The 18,522-nt window shown below is 31.4% G+C and overlaps 1 protein-coding gene across 5 annotated transcripts in view; it reads left to right on the top strand.

Annotated features, from left to right (window-relative positions):
• The window catches only part of LOC134714911 (uncharacterized), a 97,029-nt gene that overhangs the window by 11,727 nt on the left and 66,780 nt on the right, over positions 1–18,522 (top strand). Inside the window, exons 1-2 of one of the 5 annotated variants that reach the window (XM_063576614.1) lie at positions 2,560–2,651; positions 14,604–14,806. In XM_063576614.1, the coding sequence (XP_063432684.1) occupies positions 14,614–14,806 (193 nt within the window). In that variant the 5' untranslated portion in view covers positions 2,560–2,651; positions 14,604–14,613. Of the gene's footprint in view, positions 1–2,559; positions 2,652–10,674; positions 10,804–14,603; positions 14,807–18,522 lie in introns of those variants that run through there. The other 4 variants (XM_063576610.1, XM_063576612.1, XM_063576611.1 and 1 more) reach the window with 4 other exon arrangements.

Genomic DNA, 18,522 nt, shown 5'->3' with positions numbered 1-18,522 from the left:
CTTGCTTGCTTTGTTATCATATTGTACAATCATTAGGATAACACCCAATTAAATTCAAATATTATATATTCAGGTTAAACTATGCCTATATATCTATAATACTAAAATTACGAGGTCCAATTTGTCAGCCGTCATCACGTAAAAACGACGAATCAAAGAATTCAACTTTATATATTACTAATATAGTACAAAGGTGTAGATTAAAAATTACACCACTCCAGGCCCTTTTGTTTTCCACGTAATTAATATTGCCAATAATTAAGAAGTTCCGGGTCGAGTCCGATACCGATACCAATAGTATATTCATCTGTTACCTATTACCTTATCTGTATGTTCTGCAAATGACAGGCGCACTACTTAACGGTGTATTCAGGATATGCTATATGCACGGGTCATAATCACAGGGTTGACACTACTAAATTGTCAAATGTTTACCTATTGTAGTATTTTAATCAGTAAGGCTTTATAAGATAACAATACGAATACTAAAAATAAGGCGTATAGGTACAGTTTTCAATTTGTTAGCGGGCATGACGTAAAACAGCGAATCAAAGAATTCAACTTTATTTATAACTAATATAGGACAATGCTGTTGATTAAAAAAATACTCCATCCCAGGACCTTTTGTTTTCCAAATCATTAATATTACCAATAATTGATAAGTTCCAGTTAGACGGTTTCAAACAGAAAGATTTGAAAGCAGAGAAAATTGTGATAACTATCTTATAATCGGCATGACTTTATCAGATGACAATACTAATACAAAAATAAGTCTTGCGCATAGTTATATACTTTAATTCAGTCACGGACCCGCGATATCACGGGTGTGTTCTAGTATTGTTTAAAGATTTCAATCTTATTTACAAAGCTTGTATAGACAATTATACAATCAAAGCAAGCAAGCCAACCAAAGTTTTGCCTTACATGCATTAGGAAATTAGCTGTAAAAGACATTATTAAGCCTCTTCAATTCTTCAAAAAAATATGTTTTTATAGTTCTGCTACAAAATGTAACAAGGGTATATTAATTTACCCCTGTATGTCTGTTTGTCTGCCGTATGTCTGGATATGGATAAACTCTTTGTTCAGCTTTCTCCTCCTACAGGTTTGGAATAACAGCTTTAATATTTTGTATTTTATATAATATGTTCTTACACATGATGGAAGTTGCATGGCCAAAATTTTTTGAGTTAATACCTTGTTCTGCTTCACTGAGTTGTGCCAAAATTGTGACCTATGGATTTTTAAAATTTCGTGAAAATAAACAGTTATACGGACTTTCATTCTGAATTTCTCACTCCTGATAGTGGATTCAATTGTTTTTTTCGGAAACAGGCTATTCATGTTGAAAAGACACATCTACCTCAGTAAGTTTTCTTAGTTCACTCTTGTTTTAGATCTTCACTGACACCTTGATGAATGTGTTTATAGCTAGAGTGTGTCTAACCAATTGGGTAATTGTTGGCAAAGGAGTAGGTTCAGTAAGACCCCTTTTTGGCCCCAAAATATAGCCGTTTTACAAAATTGTTAACTTTTATTACTTTGTGTTATTTATTGGAAAGAAGAATGCTTCTGCTACATAAATATGGACTGTTTTTGACAATACAATACACATTTATTGGGTACTTGCATCACAAAGTCATGCTAAATTACTGAAATCTTCACAATTTTAGCATTTTAGTTAAATTTTAGAAAGTTTCCGTTTTAAATGAAAGCGGCTGCATGTGTGTTCATTCTTCATATTGAAATATAAGTTGTATTTGCTGATGATACATAACTTATATAAAGGTTGAGGATGAACACAGATGCGGCCACTTTCAGTTTTGACAAAAACTATCTGAAAAGTGACATTTTTTGGCATATTTGTAAGTTTTTTCATGTTTAAGCTAAAATCGGAGCGTTTTTAATGAATCAACTGAAATAGACACTTAAGTGTTTAAAAGTGTCTAAAATCTTTCGTCAGATGAACCTGAAATTTGAGGACAAAATCGACCCTTAACGGACTTACTCTTTTGAAGTCTTGACGATGTGCTGCCTCTTCAGTTATCCTTCGTTTTATCCAGGTTGATATATAAGGATGAAAGATATTTGATTTGTAAAGGTATTGACTGTATGATATAAGAAAGTTTTTGTCAGTAGATAAATTTATGGGTAGACTTGCTTTGGAAGCTATTGTATGACATATGAATACTCTTTATATAATAAAATCTTCAATTCAAGTGGCACTAAAAGTTAATTCCTTACTAAAGAAGAAGTATTTATTATTATGCAAGAGTTAATTGATATTCAGAGTTGTCCTTTTCCAAATTTTAGGGTAGACCTATGTCATTGACATGAAAAGATATTGTGGACCAACTTAAACAATCTATATATTCTAATTTACATGTTTAACATAAGCACCAAGTCACTTGTAAATATTGATTGAATATGTTTGTTAATATATTACAAACTTTTGAATGATTGAACAATGTTTCAAAGATATGCAAAGAATCATTTAAATTTTCTGATAAATTTTAATTTGAAAAGTCAATAAAAAAGGTCTTTCTTTACCTTTAATATGTTGAGATGTGTGAGGAGTAAACATAGGAGGACGTTGAATCAGGAAGGACCAATTTTAGAGACTTAAAATCAGATTAACTCATATTACTACTGTGAGTATAGTATTTTTCTATTGAATTTATGAGAATTAATATGAATATTTATATTTGTTTAACACTTAGTTTAAGTGTTTCCAAAATTAGTAACATTCTTTTCCTATTTTGACTGCTGCCTGGGTCTGCCTTGGAGATTAACACATATATTGAATTATTATTAATACTTATTTAGTGCAATAAATTTTATACGTAACTCTTTTTAAAAGTTTTGAAAGGACATGAACCCTATCCACAAGGTAAACTTTTGTAATGATCACATTTTATTACATAACAGGTGACTAAAATTAAGGAACAAACAATTCTTTCAGTAGAAATAAAGGAACATAACTCTTGTCATTGGCGATCAAACATGGACCAAAACAACTGATACTGATGTTGTTAGTAGTTGTAAGGAAAGATGCATAACTCTGCATTGCTGTTTATTTTATGGGATCTGAAAATGCCTTGGACAATTTTTACAAATTTTCATATTGAAAAACTCTACAGATGAAAAGGATGAAAAAACAAAACAACCTAGCAAAATTATGTCTTGTCTTCATCTAAGTCTCTCTTTCCATCAATTTTTTTAATTGACCTGAAGGATATAGCAATGTTGATTGTGGGTTACTGGGATCTGATGTTACTTGGAACTAAAAAGATTAAAACTTTTTAGGGCATTGATTGTTAAACATTGACAAAAGTGAAAGATCAATTATTGTTCTTTCATGAATTGCTGCTGACCAAAAATGCTGTAAAAATTAAAAAAACATTTCAAAATGTTTTAATTGCAATTTTCAGTATATTAAAAATCACACAATTGAATAGCTGAATTATAATTCCTTATATGTTGCTGTAGTTCTTTGCATAGTTGAGTATGTTGAAATCAAGATTGCCAAAGTTATACTCTTTTGTATACAAATTGTAAAAATGTATGTTCTATAAGCTGTATTGCTTCTGAATAAAGTATTATTGTAATTTTAGACAGATAAAGGATATTTGATTGTTTTTATAAATTCTGGATTTAATAAAATTGAAAACAATCAGACAAAAGATCCAAAATTAGCTGAAGGCCACCAAAGGGTCTTCAAGACAGGGAGAAAATGCTGCACCTGGAAGCTTGCTTCAACTGACCCCCTGAACTTAAGTTTGATTAAAGACATTAAATGAACCTTGATGAGGTAAAAACACCACAATACCTCTATGTTGGTGTATATGTATTACATGTTATTATAGAGGGTTAATAAATAAAATAAAATTATCCATTTATCAAGTTTCTGTCCTTCCACAAAGCATATATATATTTATCAATTTAGTAATGTTGAAAATCACTTTTTTTTTTTTATTTGAAAGGATTTTCTGACCTTGCATCAGACACTACTTGACTGGTATTTGGCTTGCTCCATGTATTGAAGGTGTTAGTTCAATCCTGGATTCAGATCAGACAATACTTGACTGGTATTTGGCTTGCTCCATAGATTGGAGTTGTTAGTTCAATCCTGGATTCAGACCAGACACTACTTGACTGGTATTTGGCTTGCTCCATATATTGTAGGTGTTAGTTCAATCCTGGATTCAGATCAGACACTACTTGACTGTTATTTGGCTTGCTCCATAGATTGAAGTTGTTAGTTTAATCCTAGATTCAGATCAGACACTACTTGACTGTTATTTGGCTTGCTCCATATATTGTAGGTGTTAGTTCAATCCTGGATTCAGATAAGACACTACTTGACTGGTATTTGGCTTGCTCCATATATTGTAGGTGTTAGTTCAATCCTGGGTTCAGATCAGACACTACTTGACTGTTATTTGGCTTGCTCCATAGATTGAAGTTGTTAGTTCAATCCAAGATTCAGATCAGACACTACTTGACTGTTATTTGGCTTGCTCCATAGATTGAAGTTGTTAGTTCAATCCTAGATTCAGATCAGACACTACTTGACTGTTATTTGGCTTGCTCCATAGATTGAAGTTGTTAGTTCAATCCTATATTCAGATCAGACACTACTTGACTGTTATTTGGCTTGCTCCATAGATTGAAGTTGTTAGTTCAATCCTAGATTCAGATCAGACACTACTTGACTGTTATTTGGCTTGCTCCATAGATTGAAGTTGTTAGTTCAATCCTAGATTCAGATCAGACCCACAGCTATAAATTGGTAATTGCAGTTTCTGTGAGCACAAGTAATATCTTCTAGGTTCTTAGTCTGACTGAGTAAAATTTTATGAGTTGGGTAACTTAGATGTCTTTCTGAGAACTGTTTAAAATCCGATTGTCTATTTTGTACATCCGTGGTATATTTCTATCTCATTGACATGAAATCTCAAAACTTTGAGAACATGGGGATGATTTATTTTGGAAGATGATAAATTTAGGGATATCAGAATAGATTTGTGGTAAAATTGAAATAAGAAATGTTTCCTATCCTTAAATGCCTTATATGTACTAAGCTCTCAGGAAAGCATTAATTATTACGGTAATCAAAAAAGAACAAATTATCAAGTGGTAGATTTAATAGTCTATTGACACTTAAAACACTTTTGGTGGTTTAATATATTGTAGGATTAATTTTTTGTTGTTGTATTTTGATCCGTCAATAACATACACCCTATATATATTCTCTATACATGTCTGTTCTAATTTATTGCATATTATTATTGTTAGATTTCTGTAATAAATTTAAACCATGCACCTCATACATAATTTACAATGACTTAAAAGATTAGATTGCTTGAGTTTGAGTGGTTATTCAAGAAATATTTCAAAGGCATAGTATTATATTGATCTCAAGTAAAATTGAATATGCAATGTAGGGGAAGTAACTCTAATTTAAAAAATGTTCTTCGTTTATACCAGACAGAGCATATTTAGTGTACTTTTCAACACTGTGTATCATCAATACAGCAGATATATAGGTACTTACTAAGTGGGCATGATCCATTTTTACCTTACATGGTAATGAAAATATTTTTTGCTTTATCAATATGAAATTTACATTTCTTAACTTTTGAAATTCCTGCTCCCAAGTAATTTTTGCATTGATTTTTTCCTATTCATAAAACAACTTTGATTTTCTAATAAGAAAAATTAACTTGTTTATGTGCAAATAGTTGTGAATGTCAACACTAACATTCAATTCGATACAGTTGTCAAGACATTTACATGTTTTATCTGAAAGAAAGCTAATTCAGGGCAAATGTAATAATACCAGTCATTAACATGACCTGTGATTGTTACCCATTCCTTGAAACTTTGAAGGTAAAAAAGGAGTATGAAAATACTGTTTTTGTGTACGGTGTACAGCAACTTAACAATGCACTGTACAGAAGGATTTATGTGGTCAGCTAAACAATGTACACACCTCCCTTTTCAGAATAAAATATTGAAAATTAACATATGTATGAAAGATTTCAATGCCAATTATTGAAACAGCTATACTTATCACACACACACATTGGCCAGTCCTATCAGAAAAATAGTTGCAATGAATATAGAATTATATCGGATGAGACGAGTCTCAGCGCCAACTTCTTTGACAAGTATTTGCACATGTAATTGTTCTTGTTTTAGGAAAATAATGAGACATATCTTATCATCAACCTACGACCAAATCATTTCTTAAAACAACAATATGTTATTTGATTGAAGTACACATTCACAGTGTACAAGCGGACAGTGACACAAAACGGAAGTTGCTGATCTGTCCGACGGCGATCGGCTCGTTGTTTTTCAAAAAATATAGAATATCAACACAAAGTGTCCCATAATGGATTGTTCAGCAGCTCAAGGTAAGTGAATAACTACAATGATGTATTTTTGACCATTTAAAGCTTATTTTATGCTTTTAGCATCAACCGTCTTTTTAAAATAACTCCTGATCATGAAGAGGGGTCAAAATTTTGCGATTTTTCGAGTCATAAATCTTAACAAAACTCCGAAAATTCAAACATTTTGAAGATTTTTAATCGATACATAGTTGAATAATCATATTCCGCATACACACACAAAAGTTTGGTTCATTTTTTTTTATTATATTGTCACAATTGAATCTATTCTATTCAAAGTGTACTGTCCGCCTCGTTGCCACCGTATGTTTTCATACTGTCCGATTCGTTGGTCATATTCATGATCGATATCTTAAGCAAAAGTAAGATTGAAACATGCAATTTATCCACATTTAAACTTTATTCAACACCCCTCCTACCCTCCCTCATTTGATTATTTAGACATTGCCATACAAAGGATATATTTGATTGAAATAATTGATTCACCATTTAAGTTTGATTGACAGAAATAAACCTTGATAGTTTAAATTGACCATAGCAAGTTTAATTTGCCATATATACAAGTTGTTATAGAGAGATGCCATGCAAGTGCCTATCCAAGATTTTAAGACAAGAGGACCCCACAAACAAATGAGAAGGAGGGAGGTACATAAATGGTACCTAACATTAGGGGCCTTGTACCCCTCACACTCTTCACACTCTTTAAGAAAAAAACCAAACTTTACCATCTATGCAATGATTTTAGAAAAGCAAAGATTGTTGGACATAACCATTAGAAGGAACTTTTGTTAAAATGATTACTTTATATGTGTAAGACAATTAATATTTGAAGGTTTTAACTGTATTTGAACTTGTTTATCTGGTGCTTACTGCTTTAAAAGTTGTGCTTGACATTTGAAACAGTTTTTTTTCTAATGTTGAAGACAACTAGTTGATCTTGATAAAAAAAAAAATTGAGTTTTCCTCATGAGTTTTTTTGTCTTATTGATTTTTATCATGAAAAATATTGATCACGTTTTACATTCAGCAGAAAAAGAAATGCCTTCTCACAGTGTTAACTATAAGATTAAGTTTTGATTTTTTTTCCATTTGTGATCATTTTAGGCATATATTTATCGAATATAAAATCAACCCACATACTTTAAGAATTAAAAAAGGTTTGACAACTTGATCTGGGATAGTTCTTCAATACTTTATATTTTTATATGTAATTTAATACTTGTACTGAAAATCAATCCCATTTTTTAAATGAAATAAAAAAGAAAGTGTTGTTTGTCTTCGTAAGCTAATACATTGAACAAAAAAAGTTAAATGGGTACAGTTTATAATATTAACATTGTTGATATAATATTGATACTGATCTTAACATACAGTCAGTCTACAAAAATGTATTATATCTATGTTAAAAACTATACCTGGGAAATGTTCTCAACTTTAATGTCAACTAAAATCACTTTTTCTAATGGTCTTTCTTTATTGGAATCATCTTTATACCTGACTTGGTCACAGACTAAGAAAAACTCAGTTCTGAAGTTTCAGAAACAGTTCAGGCATATATAGCCCTCTTGACGTAAAAACAGCTATAGTTTGAATCACACTAAAAGAGGGGGGAGGGGTTGGCAATTGAAAAATAAAATTTGTTATATCATTGTTTGGTTGTATTCAAGATGAAAGAAATATAAATAATAAAATATATAATATATTGAAAGTCCTTTATAGCCCACTGGCTGTCCAGTGCATACAGTATATGGTAAAAGTAGTTGTAAGATGAGAAGTATAAATATATTGAAAGACTAAGTCTTTTAATAATTAAATAACATATACATATACCAGTTCTGGGTTATACAATAACTTTGTTCCTAAGAAATCAGCTGAATGTATTAATTGTAACTGTTGAAAAGAAGAAAACAAAATAAACAGGAATTTGTTAAATTATGTCAATGGTTTTTGGCTCTGTAAGTTGTCAATATCATGACTTCAGTGTTTATTTTTTGGAATGTTGGATTCAAATATTTGTTTATTGCACAAACTTATTTCATGTCACTTTGACAAATTGATTTAACTATGTGTTTTGGTCTTATTTAAATACATTTGTTGACATAGCATGGTTTGTACAAAAAGATTTTAAGTCAGTGTTTCTCATAACTTTTCCTGGTTTAATCCCCAGACATTCTAAGTACTACTTGAGTTCTTTCGTTATGCAGTTATATTTATTCCTTAGTTTTAAACACAAGATCAATTATTTATTAAACTAGATTTTTTTTATGCTTATCTAGGGGCATATTATGTTTTCCAGTCTGTTCATTCCTTCTTCTATTTGTCCATTCTTTTGTTCATTTGTTTGATAGTCTGTCTGTCCTGCTTCAGGTAAAAGTTTTTTGTCAAGGTGTTTTTTTCATAAATTTGAAGTCCAATCAATTTGAAACTTAGTACACAGGTTCCTTGTGAGTTTTGACCCCCATATTATGGTCCACTGAACATTGACAATGACCGTGAAAGTGAGGCATCTATATACTTTGAACACATTATTGTTACTATTTATCGGTTACATGATGATACAAATTTATTATTATGCCCCACCTACAATAGTAGAGGGGCATTATGTTTTCTGGTTTGTGTCCTTTCGTCCGTCTGTTCGTTCATCTGTCTGTTTGTTCTTCCGTCTGATCGTTCGTCTGTTTGTTCGTCCGTCTGTCCCGCTTCAGGTTAAAGTTTTTGGTCAAGGTAGTTTTTGATAAAGCTGAAGTCCAATCAACTTGAAACTTAGTACACATGTTCCCTATGATATGATCTTTCTAATTTTAATGCCTAATTATATTTTTTACCCATTTCACGGTCCATTGAACATGGAAAATGATAGTGCGAGTGGGGCATCCATGTACTTTGGACACATTCTTGTTTCTCTCTTTATCAGTATTTGTTCAGCATTTTTCTAATGACACCATAGGATTTGAAATATCACGCTTCCTAAATTATACCACCACATTTACAGTATTTTATATTTTATAGGACCATGGTCAAAAAATAGAACCATATAATGCCAATGGTTCCATATTTTGCTACAAGACCCTAAGAAAAACTTATACACCCTGGTCCTATGGTGTTATATGGCCACAGTCGAGGAGAATCCTGTTTCTGTGTTCATTTTACCGTATTGGTCTGAATCTAAATGAAGAAAAAGTTCTTTAAGGTCACCATGTATGATATTAAATTCATGACACGTACCTGTAAGAGAAATAGGGGGTGCCTAAAAGGAACAGTGCTGCAATAAATAAGTTACAATCAGAAATTCCGAGTTTTTTTAATGTTTCGAAACTTTTAAGCACTGTATTCTTGGTTTTGAAATGTTTATATCTTTAAAAAGAAAATTAGTTTTTTCAAAAATAGCATACATTTTTATATTGTGGTAAAATTTTAGTGCTTGACTTGAAATTGTTAAAATATGTTGAAGACCAAGGTTTGTTAGATATCAGAAGTGGAAAGTGTTATTATAACTTTTATTAATATTGGTCATCATATTGACATACATACACATTTTCACCCCCACTTGAAATCTTTGTTTTAGCAGATTTGATAAATTAGGCATGAATACTCAATAAATATTGGGCACTTGATGTTAAAACCTTACTAAGTAGGCAATTTAAGCCTGATAAACAGTTTATATTTTGGAGCCAATCAAATCAAATATTTTCATTTCTTCTAATGGACAGTATATATGATTGTTGACGGAAATTTATTAATCTCGGCATTAGCCAAAAAATCTGAATAATATTTGATATATTTTAAAAGAACTAATAGTAGAAGAGATTTGACTTCAATTGGATTAGTGCGGGTGGCTAAATACTACACGCAATTGTGGACAATTTTATTTAAACACCTGGATCTTTTAGATTTAACTTTAAATCTGATGGATAAATTGTTTATTAAAGTCATTTACTGAATGAAATGAAAGTTTGGATACTGAGAAAGGTTTACTAAGGATGATGTATTCCAAATTTAACATTCCTAATGCTTCAATAGGAATTGCATTGTTAAAAGAAGAATCCATTTATTATGTGAAATAACATTTAAAATTGAAAAGAACTTTCAGATTATGTGGTTTACAAGGCTTTTCTTTGTGTAGAAATTGTTGTGTATATCATTAGTGATTGTTTCTAATGTAATGTTTTACGGAATATAAGTTTGATAGTTTAATTTCAAGTTGATAAGAATATTTTTTGATCAAAAAACTTTGAGAAATGTTGGAATTAAATTCAACAGTTGGGAAAGTAAAGATGGATGGTTATAGTAATGATTACGAGATAAACTTAGATGGACAATGGAATACATTTCATACAAAAACACGCTCATTATGGATGAATCCTCATAGAATTTTACCACCAATGTAAGATTTAAACATCTTTTTATGATACAGAATTCAAATGTATTTGCATTCCATAGTAGTTAAACAAAAGTCGATAGAGCTGTAGAAAAAAAATAGCAAAATAAGAGATTTGCAATTGTCCTTCATAATCATCTTAAAATTTGATTACCACCAAATACCGGTAGAAAAATTCTACATAGAAGAATTATGCTTTTAATTGTCATTTTGTGTGTCAAATGATCTGTTTGATGTTTTATAGGATTTAAGTGTGATTGATATGAAACCTGTCGGATATTTTTTTGCACATTTGAAAAAATACTAATAATCTACATATATGATATATATACCAAAAACAAGCTTGCTCAAACCCTGTGAATGCTGCTGTCAGTTTAACAGTATAATGGGAACTGACAATATGCCCATTTATCAGTAAAATACAGAAAGAGAAAGGATAACTAGGGTTCAGATTGGGGTGATATCTCTTGATTAGGAAGAATCTTCTGTCCAAGTTTTGTAAAGATCCATGAAGATATTATAGGATTTTCCCTAAATGTTAACTGCAAATCAAAATCTAAGTTCATCTATCAGTAAAATATATAAAAATTAGTAAATAAAATTAATGTTTAATGTTTAAAAATGTTGCTGCTATTGATAGCTCCACTGTTATGTATCTTGTGATCAAGAAGCTTATGTCCAAGTTTTGCAAAAATCTCTGAATGTTTGACTAAGGTTTTTTGATCTGTAAATAGGTACCTTCTTGTTGTTTTACCCACTGTGTCACTGTCCCAACTGAGGATGGAACAAAATCAATGACTGTACCAATTCATGATGGTGACTGTAACACTTATGTAATTTTGGTATCAGTTGTTTTCCTCACATGATGGGTAACTCAAGCAAAAGCTGCAAGTATGCATCATGTGTTGCATATAATTATACCCCCCTTTAAAAAAGGGAGGGTTATACTGTTTTACCTCTGTCTGTCCGTCAGTCCGTCCGTCCGTCAGTCCGTCCATCCGTCTGTCAGTCAGTCCGTCCCATGAATATTTTTCGTCGCATTTTTCTCAGGAACTACAATACAAGGATTTCTGAAATTTGGTTTCAGGGTTTATCTAAGTCAGCTATACTGTGTGATGCATTTTCAGATTGATCACTTGAAAACTTCCTGTTTACCGAACACTTGTATGATTTTACACATGATAGCCAAGTGGAAAATTTTCGTCACATTTTTCTCAGGAACTACAATACAAGGATTTCTGAAATTTGGTTTCAGGATTTATATAAGTCAGCTTTACCGTGTGATGCGTTTTCAGATTCATCACTTGACAACTTCCTGTTTACCGAACACTTGCATATTTTTACACTATTTATTTTTTCGTCGCATTTTTCTCAGGAACTACAATACAAGGATTTCTGAAATTTGGTTTCGGGGTTTATCTAAGTCAGCTATACCGTGTGATGCGTTTTCAGATTGATCACTTGACAACTTCCTGTTTACCGAACACTTGTATGATTTTACACTTGATAGCCAAGTTGAAAATATTCATCACACTTTTCTCAGGAACTACAATACAAGGATTTCTGAAATTTGGTTTCAGGATTTATATAAGTCAGCTATACCGTGTGATGCGTTTTCAGATTGATCACTTGACAACTTCCTGTTTACCGAACACTTGTATGATTTTACACATGATAGCCAAGTTGAAAATATTCATCACACTTTTCTCAGGAACTACAATACAAGGATTTCTGAAGTTGGTTTCAGGATTTATATAAGTCAGCTATACCGTGTGATGCGTTTTCAGATTCATCACTTGACAACTTCCTGTTTACCGAACACTTGCATATTTTTACACTATTTATATTATCCAGGGGCAGGGGTATCATCAGTGAGCAGTAGCTCGCAGTTTCACTTGTTATAACAGTATATATTATCAGTTGCCACAGCAAATACTACACGAAAAGACATTTCTAGTGCACCATTGGTTTTGCTCTGTTGGGTTATCCCCACGCCTAATATCTAAAACTGTGAACTACATAAAAGATAAGATGTCAGATCCCCAATATTTATGCTATGTCTTGACAATACCTTACCAGTACATGATTGTGTCTTGTGCCTTTCTAGCTTTACTACTCTTTTTGTCTACTAAGAAAGACTCTATCATGTTTTCCTTGATAGAGGGTTGCTGCTTACAAGGTGCTTGCTATTAAACCAAGAGTTCCAAGTGGTTAAGTTGAAGTCATCACATCGTAAATTTTATAGACACCATCATGAGTTGGTTGATCCTTATGGAATATTTAAAATTCCACAGATGACCACAGATATGTATGAACTTTGTAACCTCAATCCTGTCCTCATTTCCGAGTAAGTGACCTACCAAATTAGACTTGCCAATGGGTTTTTACTTACATAAGCAACACAACTGGTGCCACATGTTGAGCAGGATGCTTACCCTTACTTAGCACCTGAGATTTTTGGTGGGGTTCTTGTTGTTTGCAGTCCTTAGTTTCTTTGTTGAGGTTTGTTTACTAATGTTTGTCATTGAGTCGTCTTTTTTTTGCCATGGCATAATCAGTGCCATCAGTTTGTTTTCAACTTAAATATGAATTTGATATCCTCTTTGGTATCTTTTGCCTCTCTTTTTTCTACCTATTAATTTTATGATTATTGAATGAACACAATTATGATGTACCATTATAGATAATGAACGACAGTGCCCTTTGTCGTGTTGGTTAAAATATTTGAAATGCCAAATGGTGTTTTTTAAACCTGGACAAATTTGACAAGTTTCTATCCATAAATAAAAGTTGAACAAACAAAATAAATAGATTAATTTTGTGGTTCCATTTGAATAAAAATGTGTACTTCATGAGATTATCCTTACTGATTATGTTGATTGCACTTGTTATTAACTGACTGCAAATCCTGGGGGTGGCAAAAATAAATACATTAAAAAACTTTGTGTTTATATTTACAAATATTATAAGCATGATGTTGAGATTTAATTAAATTTGAGACTATAGTACTGTGTGACACTTTTTCATAGCCTGTTGCTAGTGATAGAGAATCGGGTTGAAAGAATGTTTTGTTTTAAATTCAATTAAATTCAAAAGTCAAATTTTGTAATGGCTTTATTGTTTCATTTAACTTGCTTTGTAAATATTTATTTAACTGTAAATTAATTTTACATACTCAAGATTGGTTAAGTGTTGTAAGGGAAGTAACTCTAGACAAATATGGACAAAATAAAAAAATCTAGACTGGTTCTCATTATCTCCCTTGTGTCATCTTTCTGTATTACTGATCGAAACCAGGCATTGAAAAAGAAATATTAAGACAAACCTTTTTCAATTGAATTTTTTATGTTCATCATTTTGCTTCCAGTTGAGAGTTGGCTTGTTGGCAATCATATCACAATTTTTAAATGATATTAGCACTGGTAGTTCAGCAGAATTCTTTGCATTATAAACTATGAATTGAGATGTTTTCATTTTCTTCATTTGAAAATGTCTTTACCAAGTCAGGAATATGACAGTTGTTGTCCATTTATTTGATGTGTTTTATCATTTGATTTTGCCATTTGATTAGGGCCTTTCCATTTTGAGTTTAGTATTTTTGTGATTTTACTTTTTTCTGTCATGTATGTTGAATGAGAATTACACTTAGTTGCATCAATACCAGCTAACTTCATATTTTTTTTTATCCAATTAGCTATAATCTTGAATGCAACACATAAGGGTGGTTGAACTAAAGTTCTATGTAATGGATATGGCTTAGACTTGTAATAAAGATAATTAAGATGTATATGTTTTGTGTATTTCAGTCGTGAAGAAATGAATGATGTAATGGACGACAGTGACGATGAGGACAGTAATCTGATTAGCTGGGGTTGTGGAGAGTTCGGCCAGCATGGACATGGTATTCAGGAAGATGTTCCTATAGATGATGGTCTCATTGACAACTTCATTAACAACAATCAAGTCAAGATGGTAGCTTGTGGTGCAAGTCATGTGATTGTAGTAACCAGTAAGTGTCACATGATCTAGGGAAAAACTGGTACCATATAGTTAGCTATGAAAGGCCCTGATATGTAATATGTGGGAACAATTCAAACAAGAAAACCTACAACTTAATTAGTAACAAAACAATTTACTAAAAAACAAACATGAAGAACCTAAATAAAAAAAAATTTAAAAACAATCACAAGCCCTTGACATTGAATGGGCAAATACAGAAATTAACAGAAAAAAGTAAAATCACAAAAATACTGAACTCAAAGGAAAATCCAATTCGAAAGTCCATAATCACATAGCAAAATCAATGACAAAATACATCAAAAACAAATGCACAAGAACTGTCATATTCCTGACTTGGTACAGGCATTTTCAAATGTAGAAAATGGTGGATTAAACCTGTTTTTGAGGCACTAAACTTCTCACTTTGATAACAGTCTCATCAAATTCTGTTATACTTACAATAATGCGTGAACTAAACAGACATAATAAATAAAATAGTCAAAATATGGGTACAGCAGTCATCATCGTGTAACAATTTCAAAAGGAACAAAGAAACATCTACAAACACATTCATTGATTCACGTGTCTGACGTCAAAAATTTTTACACGTCACATAAATTTGACTTTCAATGAATATACAAACAATTTAAAAATTTCACAGAGCTAGCTTTCAATATATTTGATCATTTTAAATCTACAGTTTAAGGTTAAGATAGAAAATGTCAAAATTTGATAAAAAAGTGTTTTTTATGTCCCTTTATGGGCGTTATGTTTTCTGGTCTGTGCGTTCGTCTACCGTGCATTCATCCATCTGTCTGTCTCGCTTCAGGTTAAAGTTTTTGGTCAAGGTAGTTTATGAGGAAGTTAAAGTCCAATCAACTTGAAACTTAGTAAACATGTTCCCTATGATATGATCTCTCTAATTTTATTGCCAAATTAAAGATTTTACCCGATATGAATTTAACGGTCCACTGAACATTAAAAATGATAGTGCAGTCCTGCTTCAGGTTAAAGTTTTTGGTGGAGGTAGTTTTTGATGAAGTTGAAGTCCAATCAACTTGATACTTTGTAAACATGTTCCCTATGATATAATCTTTCTAACTGTAATGCCATATTAGAGATTTAGCACCATTTTCACGGTCCATTGAACATAGAAAATGATAGTGTACTTGGGACACATTCTTCCTGATAATTTATGAAGAGACATTATGGTTTATGTGATTATATAAATACATATTTGAAATAATTTACATCTAAAACTATTTGAAATTATACACATCTACGGTTGCAAACTTTTCAATGGTGCTATCAAGCACTTTGATTTATCAAAGTATACAGTTCTGATTAAATTTATCATTAAGATATACACATGTTTTAAAGACTCAATCAATCACCTTTTTGGTGTGTCATTGGATTATAATGTTCAAATCTTGAAACCTCAACTGGAGCAATACAAAGTCAGCAGACATGAATATGAAAAGCTTTAATAAGAACTTTACGGTTCCCTAATAAGACAATTGTTTCCTAATTAGAATGTTTGTTTCAAAGAATTTGTTTCTGACCTAAAAATTCCATGCATGTAATTGGGGAAATCCTTACAAATGTTCATGTACACAGCCAAATTCTAATCACATGAATTTCATTATTACTGGATAATTGACTTATTTTGTTTCATAAATTTAGTGTAATTAACCAAATTATTTTTAACTTCAAAATGTTGATAAGGGCTGCTTATTTTTTATGTTGTTTGTTATTATATGCAATTTTCAAGTAAACATCATCATTTTGTAGTTGTTTTAAAAGTCCTATTCTTTAGGGAATTCTATGTTGATAGCAAATGCTACAGCTATCCAAAGTAGACACAAGCTGATTCATTTTGATTTGTTGTATAAAAATACTATATGTTTACCTTTAGATGTGTTTTAAATTTCTGAGTTGTTAAGTTTCTGTCTGGTTGACATATCTATAATACTAAAATTACGAGGTCCAATTTTTCAGCCGTCATTACGTTAAAACGACGAATCAAAGAATTCAACTTTATATATAACTAATATAGTACAAAGGTGTAGATTAAAAATTACACCACTCCAGGCCCTTTTGTTTTCCACGTAATTAATATTGCCAATAATTAAGAAGTTCCGGGTCGAGTCCGATACCGATACCAATAGTATATTCACCTGTTACCTATTACCTTATCTGTATGTTCCGCATCTGACAGGCGCACCAACAAACGGTGTATTCAGGATTAATATGCTTATTCAGGATTGATATGCTATATACACAGATCATAATCACAGGGTTGACACTACTAAATTATCAAATTGTTACAGGTCTATTTTAGTATGTTAATCAGTAAGACTTTCTAAGATAACCATAGGAATACTAAAAATCTGGATTGAAAAATAAGGCGTATAGGTACAGTTTTCAATTTGTTAGCGGGCATGACGTAAAACACTGAGAATCAAACAATTCAACTTTATTTATAACTTATAAAGGACAATGCTGTTGATTAAAAAATACTCCATTCCAGGATCAATTGATAAGTTCCAGTTCGACGGGTTCAAACAATAAGATTTGAAAGCAGAGAAAACTGTGTATCTTATTAATCGGCATGACTTTATCAGATGACGATACTAATACTAAAATAAGGCTTGCGCATAGTTATATACTTTAATTCAGTCACGGACCTGCGATATCACAGGTGTGTTCTAGTACTTTTATATCATTCCATTCACTTTTTATATTTTAACATTCTGTTGGAAAAAACTTGTCTACCAGTAAAATTCTTGAGTTATCTCCCTTTTGCTGTATATTTTAAACAAACATTTGACTAGAACAAAATAGTTGGCAAATGGCATATACTCCAATTGGGTTTAAGTTACTTAATATGGTAAATGTGTCATCTATTTCAAATCTTTATCACTTAAGTGAAAGATACAAAATCCACATTGAAATTTGTGTTAACAAAAGATGGTTTCATTTTATGAAAATTCAAAATCTTCCTTTTAATAAAACCCAATTAATTTAGAATTATGTTTTGCACAATTTACGTACCAAATAATTGTTGATCCAGTGAAATTGACTTTTCCTGACTTGGTACAGACATTTTCAAATGTAGAAAATGGTGGATTGATCCTGGTTTTATAGTGCTAAACTTCTTACTTGTGGACCATTATTTAGATACTGTTTTTTTAACAAAAAATCTTTCCCCCTGAAACACTCTGCTTAATTGCACTAAACTATGCCTGATTTGTCCCTAGGATTTTACCTGAATGTTTGTGGGTAATATTTGTGACAACTGACCAACATGGCTACCATTACTATATATATGCATTCCCTAAATCTACTCAAAGAAAATTTTATGAAAAAAACCATTATCAGTCCTTTTTGAAGATATTGTTGGACTGATATGTAATAATTATGATTTTCAAATTTTATTTTAAAATCTCATATGCATTTGGTAGTGGCTTAATTTTGTATTTTTTGGCTTTTTCTAGTAAAATAATGATCATCTTAGAAAAAAATTCAATCACTGTAAAGCTTAAATCTTTGCAGATATAATGATGATATTTGATGCAACTCATTTTCATAGATAGAAGGCTTTTTTTGCTGATTTGTGGCAATTTAATATTTTTGGATCTTCTTACTTTGTTCAAGTATTCATGTAAGAGAAAATCATAGTTTGACATATCTACCTCTACTTGTATTCTGATAATTTTTCACTGG

Source organism: Mytilus trossulus, chromosome 4, assembly GCF_036588685.1.
Source record: "Mytilus trossulus isolate FHL-02 chromosome 4, PNRI_Mtr1.1.1.hap1, whole genome shotgun sequence".
NCBI lineage: Eukaryota > Metazoa > Mollusca > Bivalvia > Mytilida > Mytilidae > Mytilus > Mytilus trossulus.
This window is presented reverse-complemented; position numbering and strand designations above follow the sequence as displayed.